The following is a 27,223-nucleotide window of genomic DNA, read 5'->3' as shown; positions in this document are numbered from 1 at the left end:
TTCTCAACTTTCCAGCAAATTCTAGCCTTCTTGCTTCCTTCACTTACGAAACCTTCCCGTGCGATTCTAACCTGGAAGAATCAAACTTGGTTCGACCAAGAATGCAAACAGTGCAGAAGTAGGCTTAGATTTCTTCAGTCTGATATGAAATCAGACAGCACCCAGAGCAAAATCAGGGAGTTAGCCCAATTCCGTTCATACTACAAGAAGCTGCTCCATCATAAGAAATTGTTCTTTGCGAAAGAACGCTGGACGGCACTGTCAGTGGCCATTAAAACCCGTGACGACAAGAAATTCTGGAATTTAATTAATGCAGGTTTAAGACCCCCCTCATTCATCGCTAATAACATCACAGCAGCCAGTTGGCACTCTCACTTTGCTCAGCTGTATTCCGCCCCAGATCCCGAAGTAAATGTTGTCTCCACTCTTCCAGCATCTGCCTTGCCCACCTGGGAGCCAGTCTCCCCAGAGAGATGTATACAACTAATCAGCACGCTTTCAGGGGATAAATCCCCGGGGGAGGATATGATACCACCTGAGGTATTCTTGTCGAACCAGACATGGTGGGCCCCTATTTTAGCATCTCTCTTCACCACTATTAATGCTACTCTTAAGATTCCACCTAATTGGAAACAGAGCATAGTCATCCCAATACATAAAAAGGGGGACCCACAAGATCCGCGTAACTATCGACCTATCAGCCTGCTGGACATATCATACAAGGTCTACTCTAGATTCTTGCTAGAGAAATTAATCGAGTGGGCAGAAGAAACAAAGCTATTCCACCCGGAACAGGCTGGCTTCCGTAAAGGTCACAGCACATCTGGCCAATGTCTTGTTCTATTTACCCTGATTGATAAATACCTAAACAGGTTCAACTGCAAACTACACGCGGCTTTTGTGGACCTGACCTCCGCCTTTGACTCCATCCCCAGAGATAGGCTATGGCAGAAGCTTAGTTACACTAACATAGATAAGAGACTCCTCCACCTTCTTATGGAAATTCATAATGACATATCGGCCAGAGTAAAATTCGGCCCTCTGGGAGCTCTATCTGATTCTTTCCCTCTGAATAAAGGGGTCAAACAGGGCTGCCTCTTGGCCCCTTTTCTATTCAATTTCTACATCAATGACATCGTTACAACCATGAAGGCCCTAAATCAATCTGCCCCCTCTTTACAACAGCTCAAGATCCCCATATTACTCTATGCGGACGACATGGTGATACTGTCTTTAACCAAGCAGGGCTTAAACAACATGCTCAGAGGGCTCATGACATATTGTGACACCAACTCCCTCAAAATCAATTTCGCCAAAACCAAAATTCTTACTTTTGGCATGAAAACTCGGAAGCCTTTCTGGAATTTTGAGGGCCACTCTATTGAATATTGTTCAACATTCAAGTATTTGGGTATCACTTTTCAGCATGGGCTTAGCTGGTCAGCTCACCTAAATATGACCATCCTGGCTGCCCGTAGAACCATCAAAGCTTTGGAGAAATTCTTCTATGCAAAAGGCGGCCAGTTGGTTCCACCAATCAGAAAAGCATTTATCAGCAAAGTCCTCCCGATGTTACTGTATGGGGTTGAAATCTGGGGGTGGAATTTAAAAACACTACAACGGCTGGAGATTCTGCAAAACTCTTTTGCACGAAAGATACTGGGCCTCCCCAAGGGCTCAGTTGCTGCACAGTTAAGAACAGAACTGGGCCTCCTCTCCATTGTTGCGAGAGCCCACATTAGAATCATTAGTTTTTATTGTAAATTAATCAATGCCCCAGGTTCCCTATTAGCTAGGCAAGCCTTTTTAACTTGTTCTCATACCAACAAATGGTCCAAGGCCATGGAGACTATTACTGCACGCTACTCCCTCCCAGATCTTGACACGCTGTCATCTTGGGACCAACATAAAATCCGGGCCTGGATTCTTACAAGAGACGAGGCCATGGACCGGGCACAGTCCACTACAGCTCGCCTCTCCATGTGGCTCCCTAAAGTGAAAGTGGTAAGATCACTTGCCAACTACTTGATAGACCTGACGGAGCCCAATTTGAGAAGAGCGTTTACTATGGCCCGTTTCCATTCTATACCCACGGCCTTCCTGCAGGGGATTTACTCTAAGACCCCTATTACTCAGCGTTTATGTCCATGCACAATGAATGAAGTAGAGGACTTCATACATTTCTTTTTCTACTGCCCTATTTATGAGCCAATAAGACCTAAGCTCCTCCTCTTGATCCCGTCCACCATTACATCTAAGGAAGACTGTTTGAAATCGCTTCTTGTGGACGCAAATCCCCAAATTTCACGTGGGGTGGCAATCTTTATAGTGCAGGCTCTGAAACTCAGGGCTACTCTGACTGGGTAGTGAGTCCTAGACCTGGACCTGTTTTAATTCTTTTTATTACTTTTTCAACCCAATGTGCCGAGCCTATTTTGGGGCCATTTTATGTTTTATATACATCCGCACTTTAGATTCTTGGCGCTGGCAACTAAATCTTTACATTATTGTCTTAGGGTAATTTAAATGTCATTACGCCAGTAATATCGCTTTGAATTTTGTTTGGTTGCTTGTCTCTAGTATTTTTGTCTTATTTTGCTATGGCTGTATGCTAATGCAATAAAGGTTTTTATTATTATTATAGTGTCTAACTATATGAACTATCCCATAAGGGTGTTAGTCCCAAGTGACTGCAACTGAGCTGTCACTTCTCCTAACATATAGAAAGACAAAATGGAGAAAAAGATCAGAACGTGGAGGACATGTGCTCCTCTACCCAGAATAGGCCACACCTACTTCAAGTTACATGTAGTGGAAGTCTGTCCCAGCTCAGGAGGAAACAGGAAGTTTTCTCCTGAGTAGTAGAAAACATCCCCAAACATGTCCACTGTAGAAATGTTGTACTTGACTGCTATATCTGTGTATCTGAAGAAGTGTGCATGCACACGAAAGCTCATACCAAGAACTAACTTAGTTGGTCTTTAAGGTGCTACTAGAAGGAATATTTTTTATTTTGACTGCTATAAGTTTCACATCCCACAGGAAGGGAGCCTGGGTGTCACCGGGTCCTGCCCCCTGCAAGTCAGGAATCTCGTCCAAGACAGATGGTCATCCAACCTCTGCTTTAAAAACTCCATGGAAGGAGAGTCCAGCACCTACCAAGGGAGTCTGTTCCACTCTGGAAGAACTCTTCCTGTCCTAAAGTATTTCCTGAGGTTTAGTTGGAATCTCCTTTCTTGTAACTTGAAGCCATTGCTTCTTGTAACTTGAAGCCATTGCTCCATCCTGAACACCTTGCTTCATCCTGCAGGTGACAGCCCTTTCATAACATGTATACGTTGTAGAAAATAACAATTCCATAAAACGGCATTTGGATGATTCCGATTTCTTTTAAGCCTATGGCCTCGCTTAACTGAAAAGGCCTGTGCCTGCCTACCTTTGACGGAACAGAACGAGCTGCTTTTAGGTATTGTATGTAGCAAATGTCTGTTCCAGAACCCTGAAAAGAAAAAAGTTGGAGTTGTATGCATGGAAAGAGAATCAGCCAGGCATGGCAATTGTGATTTATCTTGAACTGTTTTGTAGATGGATGAAAGAGGACGTTGTAAGACATTTAGTGGTTAGGAATATTAGCCAAAGTCTTAAAAAAGAAAAACACAAAAAAATAGTTATATGTCATCACACGATTATATGATGAGGGCTTATCTGAAGAGCCAAATGATTTTGGTTAGTTCAGGATGATGACATTGGGTTGCAACTATTAAGATTGCAGCGATCCTTTGGTGAATAGGAATGATGTGCAATTTGCCATTCCATCCCCAAAAAAACCTAGAACCCGAAACACCTTGGGGGATCTCACATTAGAAATCATGACTGTAAAGAGAAAAATATGAATAACAACTGGGCAACATATAAGGATTACTGGAAGAGTAAAATAATAAACCTAAATTGAAAGAATATAATAAAGTTAAGAAATATTTGAACAATTGGCTGCAATTTTTTTTCAAATTAATCAGAGATTGGCAAAAGATAAAAAGGATTTGAGAAAGAAACTTCAAGATTGGATGAGTACTTAATCCAATCTAAAAGTAAACGTATTTCCAAATTAATACGTACTGCTCTAAATCTCAGTTCCTGCCAGAGGCAGATTGGTTTATTCCCTGGTCCTCTGACGATAAGGTCTTGAATAAGGCAGGCATTACATTAATGGAGACTGCCTTCAAACATAATTTGTATAATTTGCATGGTACCCATATGGACAGGTCAGGGGGTTTCTTTTCTTTTCTTGGACCTAGAGGTGCGAGCGTTATTGATTATATCCTGGTCTCCCCAAAACTCTTGGAGAGGTCACAGGGCTTCAGGACTTTCAATAGAATTGAGAGTGATCATCTTCCTATATCAATTTCACTAATTCCCCGTGGTTTGGAGGATCCGCAATACCGCAATCACTGTGCAGACCCACCTCCAACTCTGGCCCTTCGTAGGCGTAAATGGAACAGCGACCTGGAATCTAAAATCAAACTACACCTGCATTCATCAGACTTACTGGCCTTGAGAGACCAGTGTATCTCATCTATTTCTGACCCCTTTTCAACATTTCAGCAGGTCTCAGAGTCGCTCTTCCCACTACTCACGAATTCCAACCCTCCCAAAAAACAAAACAACTTGAGGGCCTGGTTCGACAAAGACTGTAGGAATCTAAGATCTTTGCTTAGGAAATTACAAAATAAGGTAAAACAGGAAGGGACCCTGTCCTCATTGGAAAACCTGCACAGGTGGCGTTCTCATTATAAAAATACTCTAAAATTTAAGAAATCCCTCTACAGAAAGGAACAATGGGAGGCACTTGACAAAGCGATCAAATTGCGGGACGACAAAAAGTTCTGGGAAATAATTGCTCAGGGAGTTTCACCCAAAGGGAAAATTGTAACCAACAGTATTTCATCTAACTTATGGTACCAACATTTTTCCCGGCTATATACAGCTCCAAACATTGCTAAACCGAGCCAGTTCCCTCCTCTTAAAAACGATCTATTAACGGGCTGGGATCCTGTTACCGAATCAGAATGTTTACAGCTAATTAAAACACTCAAGAATGGCAAAGCTCCCGGTGAGGATATGATTCCTCCTGAGGTGTTTAAACTAAATGCCCAGTGGTGGGCTGCTATTTTGGCCCAACTTTTTACGGTAATAAATGATATATGCAAAATCCCAGAAAACTGGAAACTGAGCCTGGTAGCCCCCATCTATAAGAAGGGAGACCCCCAAGACCCCTCAAACTATCGCCCCATAAGTCTCCTGGACATTGTGTATAAACTTTATACTCGCTACCTGCTAAATAAACTGGTTGACTGGGCTGACCACTCTAACCTGCTTAATCCGGAACAGGCAGGGTTTAGAAAGGGCCATAGTACAACAGGCCATTGTTTGGTACTACAGACAATGATAGATAAGTATACAAAGGTACATAAGAGCAAACTTTTTGTGGCTTTTGTAGATCTCACATCCGCTTTTGATTCAATCTGTAGGGACAAATTATGGCAAAAACTATATGAAACAGATATTGATAGACGACTTCTCAAAATACTTAGAGAGTTACATTCAGACACCACAGTTAAAATCAGAACTGGGATGTCAGGCAACTATACTGACCCACTGCCACTGGGGAAAGGGGTTAAACAGGGCTGTTTGTTAGCGCCGTTCCTCTTTAATTTCTATATAAATGACATTGTTCAACATATGGCAAAGTATAAGTCATCAGCTCCTGCCCTGGAAGGCAAACACCTGAATATATTACTATATGCTGATGACATGGCTGTCATGGCACTTACTCGAAGGGGCCTACATAGCATGCTGGAGGGGCTCGCAGCTTATTGTTCCCAAAACTCTCTAAAGATAAATTATGACAAAACAAAAATTGTGGTATTTACTAGAGCTCGCCACACATTTAGATGGTCTTTAGATGAACACAAAATTGAACAGTGTCTTTTTTTTAAATATCTTGGTATCACTTTCCAAGCTACATCTAGCTGGCTTGCCCACTTCAAGACTGTAGCCCTTCTAACACGTAGGACAATCGGTGCTCTGCTCAGCTTTTTTTATTCGAGGGGAGGGCAACTGGTGATCCCGGCACTAAAAGCTTTTGTTGGAAAAGTGATTCCCCAGATGCTATATGGAGTAGAACTCTGGGGATGGAATCAGAAGCTGTTAGAACGGCTTGAAATCTTCCAAAATTTTTACCTCAGAAGAATTCTAGGCCTCCCTCAGAGTACTCCGGCAGCTCTCCTAAGAGTGGAAGTAGGATTACCTTCTGTGTCTGCCAGGGCCCACTTAAGATTCCTGCGTTTTTTCACCAACCTCACAGATGCCCCGAACACCTTATTGGCTAAACAAGCCTTTGTATCATTACAAAATAATACTACTTGGCATAAAAACCTACTAGATATCCTATCCAGATACAATCTACCTGAGTTTAATACCCTCAAATTGTGGAGCCCTGATAAAGTTCGGGAATGGATCTTTGAAAAAGACGCCTTTTTGGACTCCACAAAGATAAAAAACTCTGGGTTTTCCTACTGGTTTCCCCGAGTAAAAGCAGTCAAAATCTGTGCCAACTACTTGGTGGAGATCACTGATCCCACCCTTCGGAGAGCTTTTACTATGGCACGGTTTCAAACACTGCCAACTGCATATCTGACCGGTAGATTCACAAAAACCCCAGTAGAACATCGTTTATGCCCTTGCCTTATGAAAATTAAAGAGGATCTTACACATTACCTCCTCTATTGCCCCATCTACTCGGGCTTTAGAGACGCATTGCTGCAAATTATACCCAACTCTATAACCAATCCTGAAGATAGAGTAAAATTTTTGTTAGTTGATGCAAACCCACGTATTACCCATGTGGTAGCGGTTTTTGTGATGAAGGCCATGAAAGCCAGGGAAAGATTTATGGATGACGATGTAAAGACCCCTTCATCGTCTGTTTAACTCGTTGCTTGTTTTCCCTCTCTTTCTATTTTGTGGGATGAAGGTTTTGTTGGCGTAGTATGTAATGAATTTTAATATTTTTTAACTATTGTTGTGTTGATGTTTGTGTACAGGCATGGTCCTCACAATAAACGGATTTGATTTGTATTTCCAAATTATATGATTTGCTCCTAGAATGAGAGGTAAAGGAGGAGCAAGTGAAAACAGCGATGGTAAAGTAGGCGTAGGATTTAGGGGAAAATATGATGAGCCTATGGAAATGGCTGTGGGAAAGGGATATTAAATTTACGGCATTCCACAATTTAAGAGAGGATGTAATGAAAATGCAATACAGATGGTATCTGACCCCGGTTAGACTGGCAAAAATGTATACAAACTAGTGATGTTTGTTGGAGATGCAACAACGGGGCAGGAACCTTTCTACACATGTGGTGGGAATGCAAAGAGATAGTGGAATTCTGGGAAAAGATTTACAACGAGTTGAAAAAGTGATTAAGGGATGGGCTATCTTTTGATGAGTGTGGAAAGAGCTTTCGTCACCGTTACACTCTCACTTTCCATCAAGGAATTCATACAGGGGAGAAACCATATCAGTGTTTGGAATGTGGATAGTGCTTCCGGGAGCAAACCAAGCTCACTTCCCATCAAAGAATTCATACAGGGGAGAAACCCTTTCAATGCCATGAGTGTGGAAAGAGCTTTCATCATAGTTCCAGTCTCATTTTCCATCAAAGAATTCATAAAGGGGAGAAACCATATAAGTGTTTGGAATGTGGAAAGAGCTTCTGGGAGGGGGCCCAGCTCACTTCCCATCAAAGAATTCACACAGGGGAGAAACCCTTTCAATGCCATGAGTGTGGAAAGAGCTTTGGTCACAGTTCCTATCTCAAGACCCATCAAAGAACTCATACAGGTCAGAAGCCATATCAGTGCTTGGAATGTGGAAAGAGCTTCAATCGGAAAGATGTTCTCACTTCCCATCAAAGAATTCATACAGAGGGGAAACCAAAAGAAAAACTAACGCAAACATTATTAAACAACCTTTACAAAACATATTTGTATAGAAAAGAGAAAGGGCGGGGGAGAATAACTAAAAATACCCTTTATCACATTTGTATCAACACATAGAAAGGTAGGCTCCCCCAGCTCTCCCCTGGGTGCCCCCCTTCTCCTCGTCTCCCACACAGAGTGATCGTTCCTCTGTAGCAATAATTATTCAGAATATGCTCTCCAGGATAAACCCAGCTGTATTTAGTATCCAGTAACCTTCAGCAAGATGGCACTTTTCCTACATTGTGCCCGCATAGCCCAGCCTTGCAATCTTAACCACTCAGACAGTGGTCCAGTGGCGCAGCGGCAGCAGGGGTCCCCTATTAGCTAAAGTGGTGCTTCAGTTTAAGAACAGTTTCAGGTTAAGAACGGACCTCCAGAACGAATTAAGTACTTACCCTGAGGTACCACTGTAATACAAATTAGTATTTCTCCAGTTTCTAGGTCCAGTTTCTATAAAGCCTTATTAAAACTGTTCCAACAAATCTCAGTCAAGTCACAGTCCAAAATTATTGTGTCTTTTAATGTTCATCCAATCCTGCTGCTTTTTCTTTTACTAATCTTTCCTAATCCACTGGGGGTGGGGAAGAAGGCATATTAAATCTCTTTCCTCATACGAGATCGTAGCTTGTGTTATGAACAGTTTCTTCCTCCTGTTCTTCTTTCACCTGCTCAACAGAACCTTCTGCGCCACTCCCAGTGACTCCTTTCCAATGACCCCCGGCTTACAACCCACACATTCACCTCAGTCTCTCTTTCTGGGACCCGTCTTGGTCTTCAATGTAAAGGTGCTCCATGTCTGGATGGGGAGCAGAGCTGCAGAAGTTTGTTTGGAATGGATGCATCTGGTTCTCCATAAATCAGGCAGAGGCAAAGTTCATTGGCAAAAGAAGAACTTTCTACTAAAGGTTTTTCTAGTTTCTCCTCTCAGGATTTTAGCCATGACATTTTGTCCCACTGCCAGAAAAGCATCTTTAGCTCCCTAGTTTCTGTGGCAACAATTTGACTCAAGTTTCCATCACAGAATCGTAGAATGGGAGAGTCGGAAGTGTGGGGATGTTTAGGGAGGCAGGAGAAGGATATATTGTTTACTAATACAGTGGTACCTCGCAAGACGAAATTAATTCGTTCTGCAAGTTTCTTCGTCTTGCGGATTTTTCGTCTTGCGAAGCACGGATGCACCCTGGTATTAACGGTTTTAAGAAAAAGGAAACAAACTTGCAAGATGTTTCGTCTTGCGAAGCAAGCCCATAGGGAAATTCGTCTTGCGAAGCAACTCAAAAAACGAAAAACTCTTTCGTCTTGCGAGTTTTTCGTCTTACGAGGCATTCGTCTTGCGAGGTACCTCTGTATCCTTCCTAACTTGCATTAGCAAGTTCTATAACTTAGCAGAGTTCCAAACAATCCCCTTTTTAAATTTGCACGGTAGTTAGCTTGTTGCAGGCTTGCTTAAGCCTCTTTAAATATAGGATTCCTGGTAAGATCTCTTCTACGCCCTCATAAAAATACATCACACAATCTTGCTAAAGTCAATATAAAAGTAGTTTACTCACTCATTCAGTTCAGAGAAGCATCCCTGAAGGCAGAATTTGGTTGCTGTCACTTCTCCTAATATATAGAAAGACAAAATGGAGAAAAAGAGCAGAATGTGGAGGACATGTGCTCCTCTACTTATAATAGGCCTCACCTACTTCAAGTCACATGAAGTGGAAGTCTGTCCCAGCTCAGGAGGAAACAGGAAGTTTTCTCCTGAGTAGTAGAAAACATCCCCAAATATGTCCACTATAGGAATGTTGTACTTGACTGCTATAAGTTTCACATCCCACACAGGGAGAGAGCCTGGGTGTCATCTGGTCCTGCCCCCTGCAAGTCAGGAATCCCAGGAATCTCGTCCAGACCAATTGTGATTCATCTTGAACTGTTTTGTAGATGGATGAAAGAGGACTTTGGAAGACATTTAGTGAATAGGAATATTAGCCAAAGTCTTAAAAAGAAAGACAAAAAAATTGTTATATGTCGTCACATGATATGATGAGGGCTTATCTGAAGAGCCAAATGATTTTGGTTAGTTCAGGATGATGACATTGGGCTGCAACTATTAAGATTGCTGTGATCCTTGAAGATGATGGGTTTTTCGGAGCTAGCCAACCTAACCGGAAGAGTCCGCGACCAGAAGGAGGAGGCATATCAGGAAGAATGGACTAAATTTAATGATTATTTAGTTAAATATGTCAAGTTAGATGAATTGGAATCAGCTTGCAGATACTTAATCGACTTAGGATTTTATATAAGTTAAGTGATGAATTAATAGGTGTAATTTCAAAATGAAAAGATCTAAGGATGTTAATGTTCAAGTTAAACTTTATAAGAACTGTGATTTGGAAAACCCTTAAAAGGATTAAAAGGATGTGTATCTGAAGAAGTGTGCATGCACACGAAAGCTCATACCAAGAACTAACTTAGTTGGTCTTTAAGGTGCTACTGGAAGGAATTTTTTTATTTTGACCTTAAAAGGATATGCATTGAAATTCAACCAAGGGGAAGTGAGGAAGGCACTTAACAATGTTAATAAGTGAAATTTTTAATACGGTTATGATTTATGTTTGTTTGTTTTATGTGTTTGTTTATAATTTTGTGAAAACCAATAAAAAAATTGAAGTAAAAAAAAAGATTGCTGTGATCCTTTGATTGGTGAATAGGAATGATGTGCAATTTGCCATTCCATCCAAAAAACACCTACAATAAAATATAAATTACTTATTGATCGGAGAAAGAGAGGCGGATTTGACCTCCCTGACCTGGAATTATATCATGCTGCAGCAGGTATGACCTGCTTAAGGGAGTGGATTAAGTTAAAGGACACTGATGCATTAGATCTGGAGGAAGTAGGAACTCAATTTGGATGGCATGCATACCTAATAGATGGAAAGGAGAGAGTCCACATGGGTTTTATAATTAAATCATTGTATAAAATATGGATGAAATATACAGGGATTCTAGAACCCAAAACACCTTGGTGGGCCTCACCTTAGAAATCATGACTGTAAAGAGAAAGAATATGAATAACAACTGGGCAACATATAAGGATTACTGGAAGAGGAAAATAATAAACTTAAATTGAAAGGATATAAGGAAGTTAAGAAATATTTGAACAATTGGCTGCAGTTCTTTCAAATTAATCAGAGATAACAAAAGAGGAAGAAAAAGGATTTGAGAAAGAAATTTCAAGATTGGATGAGTACTTACTCCAATCTAAAAGTAAACATATTTCCAAACTATATGATTTGCTCCTAGAATGGGAGGTAAAGGAGGAGCAAGTGAAGACAGCGATGGTAAAGTAGGCCCAGGATTTAGGGGAAAATATGATGAGCCAACTACTGTGAGACAGGGATATTAAGATATTTATTAAAGATTTTAAACATTATTTTCACCAAACACATATAAAACCATCACCAAAATACAATAATCAAAGAAAAACAGAAAAAAGTAAAAAGATTGACACATAATAAAAAACAAACAACAAAATCAAATACTTTAACAGCCATATTTTCTTCGCTTTTTGGACTTCCTCGTATCTCCCGTTCCTGCGTTCCCAATTATAAAATTATAAACAGCAATTTATCAACGTGTTTCAACTCTTATTTTGTAATTTTCAAATATTATGTCTCCGACTTTAAATATTTTTATCAAAAACTTAAGTACTTATTTTAGACATAATGTTAATCCAAAATTTATCTTTTTATCAAATCTCATATTAAATTTACGGCATGCTACAATTTAAGAGAGAATGTAACGAAAATGCAATACAGATGGTACCTGACCCTGGTTAGACTGGCAAAAATGCATAAAAACTGTAGTGATGTTTGTTGGAGATACAACAACGGGGCGGGAACCTTTCTACACATGGGGTGGGAATGCAAAGAGATTGTGGGGTTCTGGGAAAATATTTACAACAAGTTGAAAAAGTGAATAAGGAGTGGGCTATCTTTAAGGAATACATCAAAAGCTATGTGGAAAAAGTCGAACTTTTGACAGATATTGAGTGAATCCAGAACATGATTAGAGTGAAAGGAGAGTAAAGTTAAGATAGAAGAAGAGATTAAAGAAATAATGAAATGTGTTTAAGGCAATTGGAAAAATAAAGTAGTGTAACAAGAACGGCTGGAAGTAAAGTCAGTTTGTGGGTGTTCATGTGGGGTAGATGTGTTGGTATGTATAGTATAGGTAGGCATAATATAGAGTAATGTAGGTATGCTTTATGTGAGGAAAATAACGTATTGTGTATATGTACTGTGCAAATGTAAATGTATGTATTCTATATGTATGTGGTTCTTTGCAGGAACATTTGTATTTCAATAAAGGCCTATCTTTCCACCTGGAGACTCCCTCCTTTTTGGGGGGGGGGGTTTCTGTGTGGATAACCTCCAGTCTGGGAACCTCTTTTTGAATTTCTACTACATATACATGACAGGATTTTTTTTAAAAAAATTGAAAGTTGTTTATAATGAGATTGAATATAATTATTGGTAGAAACTATTTAAAACATTCAAAAAATGAATCAGCAATACATTTTTTCTTAGTGTTTACAGTTCAGTTTACAGATGGTTGGGGCGGGGGGAGGGCACAACATGCCGAAGCAGAGCCCATCTTTTTCAAGGGATCCTTAGTAAACCTGGGAACGTCTGCATGTGATCCCACCATAAAGAAGGAGGCTGGAGCCTGAAAGGCTAAAGCATTGGCCCCGAAGGGCGATTTTCCCCATGGAGACCTGGGACCCCTTCTCCTTCTAAAGGGACCTCCAAGGAGGAAGCCAGGGCCGCCAGGGCGGATCATCGGGTGACGATGTTTCTGTTTTACTTAATATATATGGGGTTTTGTGTCAGCATTGCTTGTGCGGGTTCTCTGCTGTTCACCTGTGTCCCTTTGGTGATGAGAGAGGTGGTTCATTTGTGGTTGGCTGTGGTGGTCTTTGTTTTCATGGGTGAGTGGGGTGGGTGGGTGTTTTGGATCAGGTTAGCCACATTGATTTGTATGCTGTAGGTGGGTTTTTTCCATTGTCTTGTTGGGCTGTGTGTGTGATAAAGGGGAGTCATACTGGGGTGATGGCATTAAGAATGGACCTCCAGAACGAATTAAGTACTTAACCCGAGGTACCACTGTAGTGTGTTGTTGTGGTTTAGTGTTGTTCAACACTGATCTTTTAAAAAGAAACTAATAATAATAGTAAACAACTGTGAGGTTGGACCCCAACGGACATCTAGTCCCACCCCCTGCAATAAATAATCCCTGACATTTGGCCTTCCAGCCTCCATTTGGAAAACCTCCAAAGAAAGCAATTTTGACACTGGTGGTTTACAAACAGAGATTGGGGAAGGAGTTTTTGCTGACACTGAAGATCCAGAGAATCATTTAATTCCGTTTTACTTCTTAACGCAGGAGTGCTGGAAAGGAGAAAAATCAAGTGTGTGTGTGTGGGCATTATAATTAACTCATGCCCAGGTTGGGAAATGCTGCATCAGCCTCACAGTGAAATGGGTGCAGTTTCCCAGCCTCAGTTGTGGCGCCTGTGAAATGGGTATATCACAGTGAGGATGAATTTAGAGGTGATTCAAGGTGAATGAGAAGCAGGGGTGGGAAGGGGGCCTGGTTTTTATTTTAAGGGTGGGGGTCTCCAGACCCAGGACCTGGAAGACCAGGCCAGCCTCAACATCCAGGGGCAACTCGGACTCCAGGGCAGATTCTTCCAGGTGTCTCCTGGGTGGGGGCAGAAACAAAATGGCAAGGCGCTGCTTGAGGGCACTGGGCATGACTAAGTCTCCACCCCCAGCCTCCTCCAGGAACCAGCAGCCCAGCTTGGCCACCAGAGGCAAGGATCTGCCAAATGACGCTCCTGCGAAGAGGAGGAGAAAAATGACGCTCCTGCCTCCGGGTGTGATTCTAGGAGCGGAAGGGCCTCAGGTGAGCCCCAAATCAGCAGCAGCAGCAGCATCTGGGTCCGGACCAAGGGGACCCCTCCCACCTAGCCCAGCCTCCTGTCCTCACAGCAGCCCAAGGCCCCACAGAACAGAGCCGTCTGGGTAGACTGCCTGTGGGCCTGGAGGCTCCATAAGAAGAGCCCTGCTGGATCAGGACCAGGGCCCACCTAGCCCAGCCTCCTGGCAGCAGCCGACCAGGCGCCCCCCCCCCCGGGAACTCCGCAAGCAGGAGCGGAAGAGCATCCTCCCCTTCTCCTTCTCCCCCGTTCCAAGGTAGACTGGCTCTGTCCATGGAGGATCCCCTTGGGCACCGCGGGGACAAAGCAGAGCCCAAAGGGGACCAGGCTCCCCCCAAGCCAAGAGGCCCACGGGGGGGGGGCAGCGGCACTCTCTGCAGGACTACGCTTCCAGGAAAGGGGAGGGACTATCCCGGGCCAAATTCCCCTCCTCCCCGCGCCCTCCCGGATCCTGGCCATGCCGCCCCACCTTCACCCGCCTGGACTAGATGACCCTCAGGGGTCCCTTCCAGCTCCAGAATTCTACGCTTCTCTGAATTCTAAGATTCTGAAGTTGAATCGGAAACAGCAGGAAGCAAGCTGCCTCCTCCAGAATTTGGGGCGGGGGCGGGAGGGAGAGCAGCGGGGGGGGGGGGCGCCCCATCTGACCTTGGCGCCTCTGAGTCTTCCTGCCTGAATGCAGAATCCGACCTTTGTCCCCGCTGAAGGTCACTTTCTGAGTCTGGAGCGAGTTCTCCAACTGGGGAGTGTACTGATTTATTTATTTGCATTTCACAGATTCACAGTCCAACCCTTTGCGATGCCTAAAGTGGGGCTTGAACCCAGGACCCTCAAATCGAGAGTCTCCTGCTTTACCAGCGGAGGCTTTTGCTCCCAAGGGACCCGTGTCTCTCTCAGGTACCCTCCTAATATTGCAACAGACTTTCAGTCCGCTAGTGAGCAGGTGAAGCATTATTATTATTATTTTATTTATAGCCCACCCATCTGGGGGCAGGGCACCAAGCGGCATCTGAGCCGAGAATCACAGAGAACTCTGCACATGCCCTGGACCCCCGGATTCTGGGAGGGAAGGAGGACAGCCAGTCAGCCAGGGGGCTGTGCTCAGCTTGTGAAGGGTTAAATCGACCAGAGCCGGAGTCCTAGAGAAGACAGGAAGTGGAGAGGCGGGGCGGGCCCTCCAGAGCCGAATCCCCTCCCTCCGTGCCCAGTCCCGCCTTTTGTCTCTTGTCTCCTCCCCGCGCTGCCTCGGTTTCCCTCCTGGGAAGAATCCGGTGAGTCTCCTCTCTCTTCCCCCTTGGGGTGCCCATGGGAGAAGGGGGTCCCGGGGCTGCAGGGGGAGACCCCCAAGTCTGGGAGCAGAGGGTCCTGCCCCCCATTCCTCTCTGCCAAGCCTGGGAGGGGGCGAGTTTCCAGGGGGTCTGCAGCTCTGCTCTTCCTTGGCATCCTCTTTGGGGAAGGAGGGAGGGGTCGGGGGGGGGAGGGCATGCCCAGAATGCCCCTTCCAGTGGAGGAGCCCCTGCCAGGCCGGCCTTTCCCCCGGGCAGATCCTCCTCCAGATCAGCTCAGGTCTCCAGCCCAGAGCCTCAAGGGAAGCCTCTCTGGGCAGGGGCCACGCCTGGGGCTCCTCCGTGGAGAAAAGGGGAGAGCCAGAGGGCTGAGCTGGCTGCACTGGGCTTGCCAGGGTTCAAGGGAACGGAGCTGCCTTCCTTGAGAGGAGAGGGTGGAAAGGCGCCTTAAGGACCCCAAGATCTTGTCCTGAAGGGGGTGAGGCGATGCAGGGAGGAGAAGGAGGGGGCTCTGGGTGGCAGGTCTGCCAACTTTTCTCTCTCTGATCCCAGAGTGAGCTATCAAGGATGTTCCCCATCCTGGAGTTTCTCTGCAGCAGCTGCTATTGCAGAATGTTTTATTTACATTAAACTTATAATTTTCACAGTGTGTAGGTAAAACTGGAACTCCAACCCGCAGGAGCCAGGGATTGGACAGACTTTTCTAAAGGGAACTAAGACAATCTATACGGAATATATGGCAAGCATGATTGTGAATAATACTCTCTTAGAAAAATGTAAGATGCAGAAGGGGACATTTATTTATGTATTATCAAGAAGAATAAAGCAAGGATAAAAGACACCTACTCCCCAGCTTCTGGGACAAAAGAGGGATTATCAGTCATTGTGTGGCTCCTACTACTAACAGGGGACATTGGTGCTATCTCAACATAGACTAGTTCTATCAAGCTACCCTAAGATTTGGGAATCTTGTCACAAGAGGAGCGTAAAGCTCACCTCTGGAGTTTTTGGAGGATATACATGCCTGTTGTTCTTAAGTACACTGCAGATTTAGGACATGTGGAAGATCTATACTTTGATTGCTTCCGTGCCAGGGTGGGGGCCACATTTTGGGACTGGAGACTTGCGAAAATGGCTCCTCTGCTTCCACATACAGATTTGGTCCCCGTGCAACTCTTGACAGAGGTGGATACGGCTACAACATCTGTCTGGCTTGTGATGAGAGAGCTCAAAGATTGTGAAAAGGGCTCTCCATAGAAAGCACCTAGCATGGGGGCACCTACATGTAATATCTACTCTGCTCTTTTCTGCCCATGCTCTGGGGTTTCAGTTTGCAGGCTTGCGGACAGGACGGTGACTGGTTTTTTTTACCAAGTTCTGTCAGTTATCCCCACTGAGTTCAATGGGATCTACTCTCAGGTGACTACTGTGCAGACCATGCCAGGCTTGCAAGTGGGGTGAGGAGCATACGGAAAAATTGGAATCACTGGAGATGTTTAGAAATGGGGCTTCTCTTGGGAAGGGGCTGCCCCATTTATGCCTCTCCAGGGGCAGGAGAATATCTAGGGAAAGAGGATCCCTGCAGGGCCTCTGAGGCTCCCTTTGTTTCTTCCTCTCTCCTAGGACCCTGCAGCTTGTTTTCGCTTCTTGACTGCTCAGGAAGGATGAAAGAGACGGATCCTGCAAAGCTCATAAGGATGGAAGGGGGAAGATGGACGGTTGACCTGGTCAGGTTGTCTCCTGCATCCCTCCTCACAGCCTCTGAGCGTTCCCTCCCAGGGACCTCGGAGAGATCTGGTGAGTTCCAGGGGAGGGGAGATGGGGACATGGATGGAACCGGAGAGGTATTGGGGCTTGCTCGGGGGGCACCATTTCGGGCTCCTCCACCTGCCTGCCTGCACCTTTGACATCTGCAGGCAATTTGAGCTAGGAATACACCACAGCTCCCCGACCACCACAGCTCAAAATGTCTAAAACCTGTACCGTGATTGAATGCTCTACCAATGTCAGACAACTTACCGATCCTTCAGGCAGCATTAGAAGTCATGACTCTTGAAAGTAACCTGATCCTGGGCTTCCGATTTGTCTGCGAAGGGAAATGGTGAGGCAGTTCGAGTCGTCCGTCTAAAAGATGACTTTTACCGGGGCTTTTGAGCAGTGGGGGTGAGTGCCAGGGTTAGACCCCCCCCAAAAAAGCCCCAAGGGTAGTGGGGTGTCGAGGGGACCAGCCGGGTGTGAAGAGGCTTGCCGTGATTGCTGGAGCCCTGACGCTGTATCGGCAGGTCAGCAACCACACTACCTGGGGTGTACGAGGCATCCATATCTTTCTGGTATAATTCCTCTGTGTATTCTTGCCACCTCTTCTTCATGTCTTCTGCTTCTGTTAGGTCCTTACCACTTTTGTCTTTTATTATGGTAATCTTTGTACGAAATGTTCCTTTCATATCTCCAGTTTTCTTGAACAGACCTCTGGTTTTTCCCCTTCTATTGTTTTCCTCTATTTCTTTGCATTGCTCGTTTAAGAAGGCCTTCTTGTCTCTCCTTGCTATTTTTTGGAAATCTGCATTCAATTTCCTGTATTTTTCACTATCTCCCTCGCATTTTGCTTGCCTTCTCTCCTCCGCTATTTGTAAGGCCTCGTTGGACAGCCACTTTGCTTTCTTGCATTTCCTTTTCATTGGGATGGTTTTAGTTGCTGCCTCCTGTATAATGTTACGAGCCTCCATCCATAGTTCTTCAGGCACTCTGTCCACCAAATCTAAATCCTTAAACCTGTTCCTCACTTCCACTGTGTATTCATAAGGGATTTGATTTAGATTGTATCTTACCGGCCCAGTTGTTTTTCCTACTTTCTTCAGTTTAAGCTTGAATTTTGCTATAAGAAGCTGATGATCTGAGCCACAGTCAGCTCCAGGTCTTGTTTTTGCTGACTTGTATAGAGCTTCTCCATCTTTGGCTGCAGAGAATATAATCAATCTGATTTTGATGCTTCTCATCTGGTGATGTCAATGTGTAGAGTCGTCTCTTGTGTTGTTGGAAAAGCGTGTTTGTGATGACCAGCTTGTTCTCTTGGCAGAACTCTATCAGCCTTTGCCCTGCTTTGTTTGGAACTCCAAGGCCAAACTTGCCAGTTGTTCCTTTTATCTCTTGACTCCCTACTTTAGCATTCCAATCCCCTATAATGAGAAGAACATCCTTGTTTGGTGTCATTTTTATAAGGTGTTGTAAGTCATCATAGAATTGGTCAATTTCAGTTTCTTCAGCACCAGTGGTTGGTGCATAAACCTGGATTACTGTGATGTTAAAAGGTCTGCCTTAGATTCGTATCGAGATCATTCTATCATTTTTGAGATTGCATCTCAGTACAGCTTTCGCCACTCTTTTGTTGACTATGAGGGCCACTCCATTTCTTTTACGGGCTTCTTGCCCACAGTAGTAGATATGATGGTCATCCGAACTGAATTCGCCCATTCCTGTCCATTTTTGTTCACTGATGCCCAGGATGTCAATATTTATTCCTGCCATCTCATTTTTGACCACATCCAACTTACCAAGGTTCACGGTTCTTACATTCCAGGTTCCTATGCAATATTTTTCTTTACAGCATTGGACTTTCCTTTCGCTTCCAGGCATATACACAACTGAGCGACCTTTCGGCTTTGGCCCAGCCGCTTCATCAGCTCTGAATATACTTGTACTTGTCCTCCGCTCTTCCTCAGTAGCATGTTGGACACCTTCCGACCTGAGGGGCTCATCTTCCAGCGTCATAACTTTTATACAGTGGTGCCCCGCAAGACGAACGCCTCGCAAGACGGAAAACCCGCTAGACGAAAGGGTTTTCCGTTTTGGAGGCGCTTCGCAAAACGAATTTCCCTATGGGCTTGCTTTGCAAAACGAAAATGTCTTGCGAGTTCCTGCGGGTTTTTTCCCCTTTCCCCCCTTTTTCTAAGCCGCTAAGCCGCTTATCAGCTGATCCGCTAAGCCGCTAAAAGCCGCTAATCCGCTAATCTGTCAATGGTCTTGCTTCGCAAGACGAAAAAACCGCTAGACGAAGAGACTCGCAGAACGGATTAATTTCATCTTGCGAGGCACCACTGTATGCCTGTTGTCTTTCTCCATGGAGTTTTCTTTTTTAAAAAAAAATAATTGATATAATAATTGAGATTTTCAAAATATTACAAAATGAAATAAAAGCAAAGAAAAATATAAAAATAATTGGCAAGTTAAAAAAAGAAGAAAGACAAAACCCTCCCACCATATAGATAGGGGAAAAAAAATTCAACAATACCACACAAACAATTAAAAAAATTACAAAAAGGGGGGGGGGAACAAAAAAACAAATTCATTATTTCCAAATCCTCAACTGTCATCACCTTCTTTCTTAGACCTCCTCCTCCTCCCTTTCTTTGTATCCTAGTTATTAATTATCCCAGCAAATCCTTTCCATATTATAAAAAATTCTGTCATTGCATTACCCTAAACAATCTTAATCTTACCTTTCTATAATAAGATACCGTATTTTTCGCTCTATAACACGCACCTGACCACAACACGCACATCGTTTTTAGAGGAGGAAAACAAGGAAAAAAATTCTGAATGAAACAGTGGATGTATCATTTTTGTGCTTCATGCTGTGGCCACAGACATGTGATCTGATGGTGAATTTGGGGTAGCTCAATGCAAAGATCCTGAGGATCCATGTGGATCCATGCTTTTTAACCACATTTTTGCACCATTGCAGCCCCAGGCAACAGTGGGTGTGTGATTTTTGGGGGGCAGGCTGCTATGTGATCTGATGGTGAATTTGGGGTGGCCCAATGCAAAGATCCTGAGGATCCATGTGGATCCATGCTTTTTAACCACGTTTTTGCACCATTGCAGGCCCAGGCAACAGTGGGTGTGTGATTTTTGGGGGGCAGGCTGCTATGTGATCTGATGGTGAATTTGGGGTGGCCCAATGCAAAGATCCTGAGGATCCATGTGGATCCATGCTTTTTAACCACATTTTTGCACCATTGCAGCCCCAGGCAACAGTGGGTGTGTGATTTTTGGGGGGCAGGCTGCTATGTGATCTGATGGTGAATTTGGGGTGGCCCAATGCAAAGATCCTGAGGATCCATGTGGATCCATGCTTTGAAACTACATTTTAAGTGGGGAGTGAAGGAAAAACACAGAAGGGACAAGAGAGCGGTGTGCAGAGAAGCAGCTGGCTAAGAAAGCAGGAGAGGGATTTTACGGGAGGGAGGAGGAAAGAAAGGCAAAAGTTTCCACAAACCGAAGCCAGCTTTCTCTCTCCTCCTGCATGTTTTCTGGCTGCCTGCGAGGAAGGAATTAGAAGGAAAGACCTCTGCTTTCCCCTCTGCTTGCCTGGAGGGGAGGGGATTTGCCTGCTCTTTGTTCCGTTTGAGCAAACACAGCAACAAAACAGAGGAGGGTGGGCAGTAAGACCCTGAGGCAGAATGCAGGAAAGCAACCACTTCCTCTTTTCAGGTTTCCCTCTCCGGCACAACGAACGATTGATTTTTGTTCCTGCGCTCCCCCAATCGGCTCCAGGGACCCCCCACATTCGCTCCATAACACGCACAGACATTTCCCCTTCCTTTTTAGGAGAAAAAATCTGCGTGTAATAGAGAGAAAAATACGGTAAATCTTAAATCTTAAAACTTAAATCTTGTCCATACCAGCTTATAACATTCTTTCATAATTCTTTGAACATTTTTACTAAAACCAAGTAATTCCATTCCAGCATTTTTCTAATGCTCATCAATTATTATAAAACACTTCTAATAAAAAGAGAGAGAAAAAACAAAAAGGAAAAATACAAATAAGTCTGATCTTCCAGGTTTTGTCAGTCCTCATTATCACATCAATCTAGCTCATTAACCTGGCAACCTTATATCTGACGCCCTCAAATCTCTTCCTTGCCCCTTCCGCGACTCTTCTTCATGTTCGTAGCTATATTTTCCCTTGTCTCCTGCTCGTGATAACTCCAGCTTAACAGTATTTTCAGCCCTTCTCGACATATCAGCCCCTTTTCCATATTCAACCTTAAATTCCATGTGGTATTTAATAGCATATTTCAGAAGCCCTCCAAGGTTAAGATCCCACACAGTCCCAAACATCTCACGGCTCATTACCATATTTGAAAAGTCCAGACATCCCAGCATTGGGGGATCCATCCAGCCCCCCATTTCCAGACCAAACCAGACATTTTCTTTCCAAATCTGGCTTTTCCCAGGATCATTTGTCCAATCCGAAAACTCATATTCCTGTTGGGCCTGATCTGTCAAAACACACTCTTGATGTGATTCCTGAGTGGGCTCCACATATTTTCCCACTGCCTGTTCAAAGTTTCCCACTGCTTGTCCCATATTTCTGACCGAAGTCTTCATCCATTTCACTTTTTCATGTAATTGTTCCAGTAGGGCATTTGTTTTGTAAAGGGCACACAACAAGGTTTCTGAATACATTGTTCTGCAAGGTCAGATGCCTGTTCCCACGATCGTAATCTATAACAGCTGCCGGCTCCCTGGAGTTAGTTACAGTTTCACAGTCTCCCTCTAGGGGGAAAACTTCTATTTGTTCTCGCAACAAAATTACCCCTTTTAAGATACTTTGTCAAAATTTGTTCCTTTCAAATGCGAAGAGGGACGATGGAATCACTATGTTTCTCTTCTTTTCACTATCTGTCAGAACCACTTGTTTCTGGTCAATGAACTTCAAACATCGGTCCTGACACCCTTGCTCCAGTATCAGGACGGAGGAAAATTACTTTGCTTAAACTCACTTTGAACAATCCAAAGATAGTCCTCCCCCTTCTTCTGTCAAAAAAGGGGGGTTGCACAATTATAAATGATGGAATCCAATCCTTTAAAGATGATTTTCTTAGCTCTAGTTTAGATAGTCTTTGCTTTGTTCTGTTTACAAAGGAACGGAAGGCTGACTTCCTGTTTAGACCTTCCCGCTCCGTACCAAATAGAAAAAAAATTTTAAAATCCAATTCTTTTCTGCTCGTTAATCCTTATTTAATGTCCAATTGTTCAAGATTCTAATTACTCACGGGTGCTTATTTTAGAGTCCAAATTGTCCCAGGAAAAAGGCAGCGCTCCTCCGGCAACAGCTATGCGGCTTCGCTCCACGGAAATAGCAGTTGACTCACAGCACCGCGCCACTTCCCCCTCTTCACTTCGGAGCCCGTTTGTGGGTTCTTTCGCGAGTTGGGGGGGTGCTAAAGGTGCCCACCGAGTCCCATGGTCACAGGCTTCTTCCGCCTGTGATTTATGAAAGGGTCCCCGCTTCGCCGTAGCGGAGAAGACCCATTTCCCGCGGAGCTTCCCCTCCAGTTCAGAGGGAGACCGCCATTGCCGGTGGCGCCACCCCAGAAGTCCCCTCCATGGAGTTTTCTTGGCAGGGATACTCGAGTGGCTTGCCGGTTCCTGCTCCAGGTGGATCACGTTTGGTCAAAACTCTCCACTATGACCTGTCCATCTTGGGTGGCCCTGCACGGCATAGCTCATAGCTTCTCTGAGTTATTCAAACCCCTTCGCCACGGCAAGGCAGTGATCCATGAAGGGGGGAATAACTTTTTATTTGCTTTTAAAAACAAGGATCGTAGGACTAATATACAAATATGTAGACCAAGTATTTCTAGCATATGGTTCACCATTAGTGGTCAGTGTATGAGTTCTGGGTTCCTGAATTGGTTTAAATTGAAAGAAAAAATGGGAAACAGGAGAGAACAGAGAACATTCAACATTGCATAGCTGAATGCCTAGTCAGGAGCTCTTGCGGCTGTTGTGTTTAGATTAAGAGTGAGTTAGTCACTTTTCCTCTTTTGTCACCAATGAAACAATACAGAGTTAGTCTACTCTTGAAAATGGGAGTGGGGTTCAAACTGAAGAGAGTGATTTAGGTATAAATTAAAATTTAGACCAAATTTAGATTGAGGCAACAGCTGGTGGGGAGTGTGCAGGTGAAGATGTTGCTGTTTGTTTCACAGACAATTTGCTGGATCTTGACCAGAGAGCTCTGCATAAGGAAGTCAAGGAGGAGAATCGTGGGGTCATGGACCCTCTTGGTAACACTTCCTGTGGGATCATAATATCTGTTCTGAAATTAAGCAAGTAACTTTGAAAGTCCATACATACCTCTATGTGATGAACCTTCACTATTTAGATGGAGACCAACAGCATTCGGGATTCTAACATCCCCACCATGAACCCTGAATGGAGGGATATCCACTGTTTTCTCTGCAATTTTTTTCCTTCTAGTCATGCCTTTTAAAGCAATGACCAGGTTGTCTGAACTGGCCAGGCCTTCTTAAATGTCAGCCTCAGAGCTTTAAGGGAAATTGGAGATGGAGTGGATTCCAGGATTGAGCCAAACAAAATCTATCCCAGATAAAAACCAAGCAATATGTCAGTTAATACCAGCCAACAGTGAAAACTATAGTAAGGGCTCACATCTAACTCTCTTCAGTTCCTCCTCTATCACAAGCATTCATTAACTTTGTTCTTTCTGAGGCTCTAATTAGCTTCTCTCTTCATTGCAGATGGTGATGAATTGGAAGGGAAGAACAAGGGGGACCACAACAGTATCCACATAGCAGAGAAATCAGATAAATATACAAAGTGCGGAGAGAACATCTACCGGAGCCCCCAGTCCACCTCACATCAAGGAAAGAGCTTTGTTCGGAGGGATAGAATCTCTTCACATGAAAGAACTAACAGCGGAGAGAAATTGTATCAGTGCAGAGAATGTGGGAAGAGCTTCAGTCACCGTCAGAATCTCACTTGCCATCAAAGAGTTCATACAGGGGAGAAACCCTATCAGTGCTTGGAATGTGGAAATAACTTCAGTCGGAAAGAACAGCTCACTTCCCATCAAATAATTCATACAGGGGAGAAACCCTATGAGTGCTTAAAGTGTGGAAAGAGCTTCAATCGGAAAGATGGTCTCAGTATCCATCAAAGAATTCATACAGGGGAGAAACCCTTTCAATGCCTTGAGTGTGGAAAGAGCTTTCGTCACAGTTCCAGTCTCACTTCCCATCAAGGAATTCATAAAGGGGAGAAACCCTATCAGTGCTTAGAATGCGGAAAGAGCTTTAATCGGAAGGATGGTCTCAGTAACCATCAAAGAATTCATACAGGGGAGAAACCTTTTCAATGCCTTGAGTGTGGAAAGAGCTTTCGTCACAGTTCCAGTCTCACTTCCCATCAAAGAATTCATACAGGGAAGAAACCCTATCAATGCTTAGAATGCGGAAAGAGCTTCAGTCAAAGTTGCAATCTAACTTCTCATCAAAGAGTCCATACACGGGAGAAACCCTATCAGTGCTTGAAATGTGGGAAGAGCTTCAGTCACAGAGAGATTCTCACTTGCCATCAAAGAATTCATACAGGGGAGAAACCCTATCAATGCTTGGAATGTGGAAAGCGCTTTAGTCAAAGTGCACATCTCACTTCCCATCAAATAATACATACAGGGAAGAAACCCTATCAGTGCTTAGAATGTGGAAAGAGCTTCAGTCAGAAGGATGGTCTCACTTCCCATAACAGAATTCATACAGGGGAGAAACCCTATCAGTGCTTGGAATGTGGAAAGAGCTTTCGTCAGAGAGGTAATCTCACTTCCCATCAAAGAGTCCATACAGGCGAGAAACCATATCAGTGCTTGGAATGTGGAAAGAGCTTTCGTCAGAGAGGTGATCTCACTTCCCATCAAAGAGTCCATACAGGCGAGAAACCATATCCATGCCTGGAATGTGGAAAGAGCTTTGGGTATATGCAGTGTCTTAGTTTGCATCAAAAACTTCATACGGGGGAGAAACCCTATCAGTGCTTTGAATGTGGAAAGAGCTTCAGCCAGGGGGCCCATCTCACTTCCCATCAAAGAATTCATACAGGAGAGAAACCATATCAATGCTTAAAATGTGGGAAGAGCTTCAGTCTCAGGCACAGTCTCACTTTGCACCAAAGAATTCATACAGGGGAGAAACCGTATCAATGCTTAAAATGTGGGAAGAGCTTCAGTCTCAGGTACAATCTCACTTTGCACCAAAGAATTCATACAGGAAGGAAACCCTATCAGTGCTTGGAATGTGGAAAGAGCTTCACCTGGAAGAAAAGTCTCACTTTCCATCAAAGAATTCATACAGGGGAGAAACCCTTTCAATGCCTTGAGTGTGGAAAGAGCTTTCGTCACAGTTCCAGTCTCACTTCCCATCAAAGAATTCATACAGGGAAGAAACCCTATCAATGCTTAGAATGCGGAAAGAGCTTCAGTCAAAGTTCCAATCTAACTATGGACCATAGAGTTCATACACGCGAGAAACCCTATCAGTGCTTGGAATGTGGAAAGAGCTTTCGTCAGAGAGGTGATCTCACTTCCCATCAAAGAGTCCATACAGGCGAGAAACCATATCAGTGCTTGGAATGTGGAAAGCGCTTTAGTCAAAGTGCACATCTCACTTCCCATCAAAGAGTCCATACAGGGGAGAAACCATATCAGTGCTTGGAATGTGGAAAGCGCTTTAGTCAAAGTGCACATCTCACTTCCCATCAAAGAGTCCATACAGGGGAGAAACCATATCAGTGCTTGGAATGTGGAAAAAGCTTCACTAAGAGGATGCAGCTTACTTCCCATCACAGAATTCATACAGTGGGAAAACCAAAAAAGAAAAATAATAACGCAAACATTATTGAACAACCCTTACAAAACACATTTGTATAGAAAAGAGAAAGGGCATGGGAAAATAACTAAAAATACCCTTTATCACATTTGTATCATATCATTTGTCAACACATAGAAAGGCAGGCTCCCCCAGCGCTCCCCTGGGTGCCCCCTCTTCTCCCTGTCTCCCACCCTGAGTGATCGTTCCACTGTAGCAATAATTACTCAGAATATGCACTCCTGGATAAACCCAGCTGTATTTAGTACCCAGCCTTTCCCCTCCCCTTTAGCAAGATGGCACTTTCCCTACATTCCGCCCCCCCAGCCCAGCCTTCAAATCTTAACCACTCAGATAGTACAATATGACTCTTATTATGATTGTCTAATAATCCAAATTAGTATTTCTCCAGTTTCTAGGTCCAGTTTCTATAAAGCCTTATTAAAACCGTTCCAACAAATCTCAGTCAAGTCACAGTCAAAATTATTGTCCTTTTTAATGTTCATCCAATCCTGCTTCCTCTTCTTTTACTAATCTTCTTTCCTAATCCACTGGGGGTGGGGAAGAAGGCATATTAAATCCCTTTCCTCATACGAGATCATAGCTTGTGTTATGAACAGTTTCAGGTGTTGCACTGCATCCCCTTTTGCTGGATGTACATTTTTCTCTGCCAATAATTCCCACACCAGCTCATCCCAATGCAGCCTTGTCTTTCTATGGAGCTCTTTCTCTCTCCTCTTATTCTTCCCTCACCTGCTCAACAGAACCTTCTGCCACTCCCAGCGACTCCTTTCCAACGACTCCCAGCTTATGACCCACACATTCACCTTGGTCTCTTTTTCTGGAACCCGTCTTGGTGTTCAATGCCAAGGAGCTCCATGTCTGGATGGGCTCAGTGTGACCTTGAGATAACAAAATGCAAATCCTAGTAAATCCAGCTGCCTCAGCAGAAAAGAACAAAACCTTCTGGAAGGAACCAGTGTTTTCCAGTATTTTCCAGTTTCTCCTCTCAGGATTTTAGCCATGACATTTTATCACACTGCCAGAAAAGCATCTTTAGCTCCCTAGTTTCTGTGGCAACACTTTGGCTCAAGTTTCCATCACGGAATCGTAGAATGGGAGAGTCGGAAGTGTGGGGATGTTTAGGGAGGCAGGAGAAGGATATATTGTTTGCTAATATCCTTCCCAACTTGCATTAGCCAGTTCTAGAACTTAGCAGAGTTCCAAACATTC

General features: G+C 43.9%; 1 protein-coding gene and 1 long non-coding RNA gene across 11 annotated transcripts in view; one reads left to right on the top strand and one right to left on the bottom strand.

Annotated features, from left to right (window-relative positions):
• The window catches only part of LOC308470182, a 31,978-nt gene extending 17,283 nt beyond the window's left edge, over positions 1 to 14,695 (bottom strand). Inside the window, exons 1-3 of one of the 2 annotated variants that reach the window (XR_013982230.1) lie at positions 14,681 to 14,695; positions 10,547 to 12,491; positions 10,298 to 10,428 (exon numbers count right to left, since the gene is read on the bottom strand). This is a non-coding gene — a long non-coding RNA (uncharacterized lncRNA). Of the gene's footprint in view, positions 1 to 10,297; positions 10,429 to 10,546; positions 12,492 to 14,680 lie in introns of those variants that run through there. The other variant, XR_013982229.1, reaches the window with a different exon arrangement.
• The window catches only part of LOC308469387 (uncharacterized protein), a 68,158-nt gene extending 41,708 nt beyond the window's left edge, over positions 1 to 26,450 (top strand). For 6 of the 9 annotated variants that reach the window (XM_080991753.1, XM_080991758.1, XM_080991760.1 and 3 more), the window contains 3 exons: positions 16,942 to 17,115; positions 23,318 to 23,395; positions 23,870 to 26,450. In XM_080991753.1, coding sequence (XP_080847879.1) covers positions 16,942 to 17,115; positions 23,318 to 23,395; positions 23,870 to 26,052 — 2,435 coding nt within the window. In that variant the 3' untranslated portion in view covers positions 26,053 to 26,450. The other 3 variants (XM_080991761.1, XM_080991762.1, XM_080991759.1) reach the window with 3 other exon arrangements.
• The last annotated feature ends 773 nt before the right edge of the window (positions 26,451 to 27,223 follow it).

Source organism: Podarcis pityusensis (assembly GCF_964106645.2).
Source record: "Podarcis pityusensis genome assembly, chromosome: 2".
NCBI lineage: Eukaryota > Metazoa > Chordata > Lepidosauria > Squamata > Lacertidae > Podarcis > Podarcis pityusensis.
The sequence above is the reverse complement of the archived record's forward strand: the minus strand, read 5'-3'. Positions and strand labels throughout refer to the sequence as shown.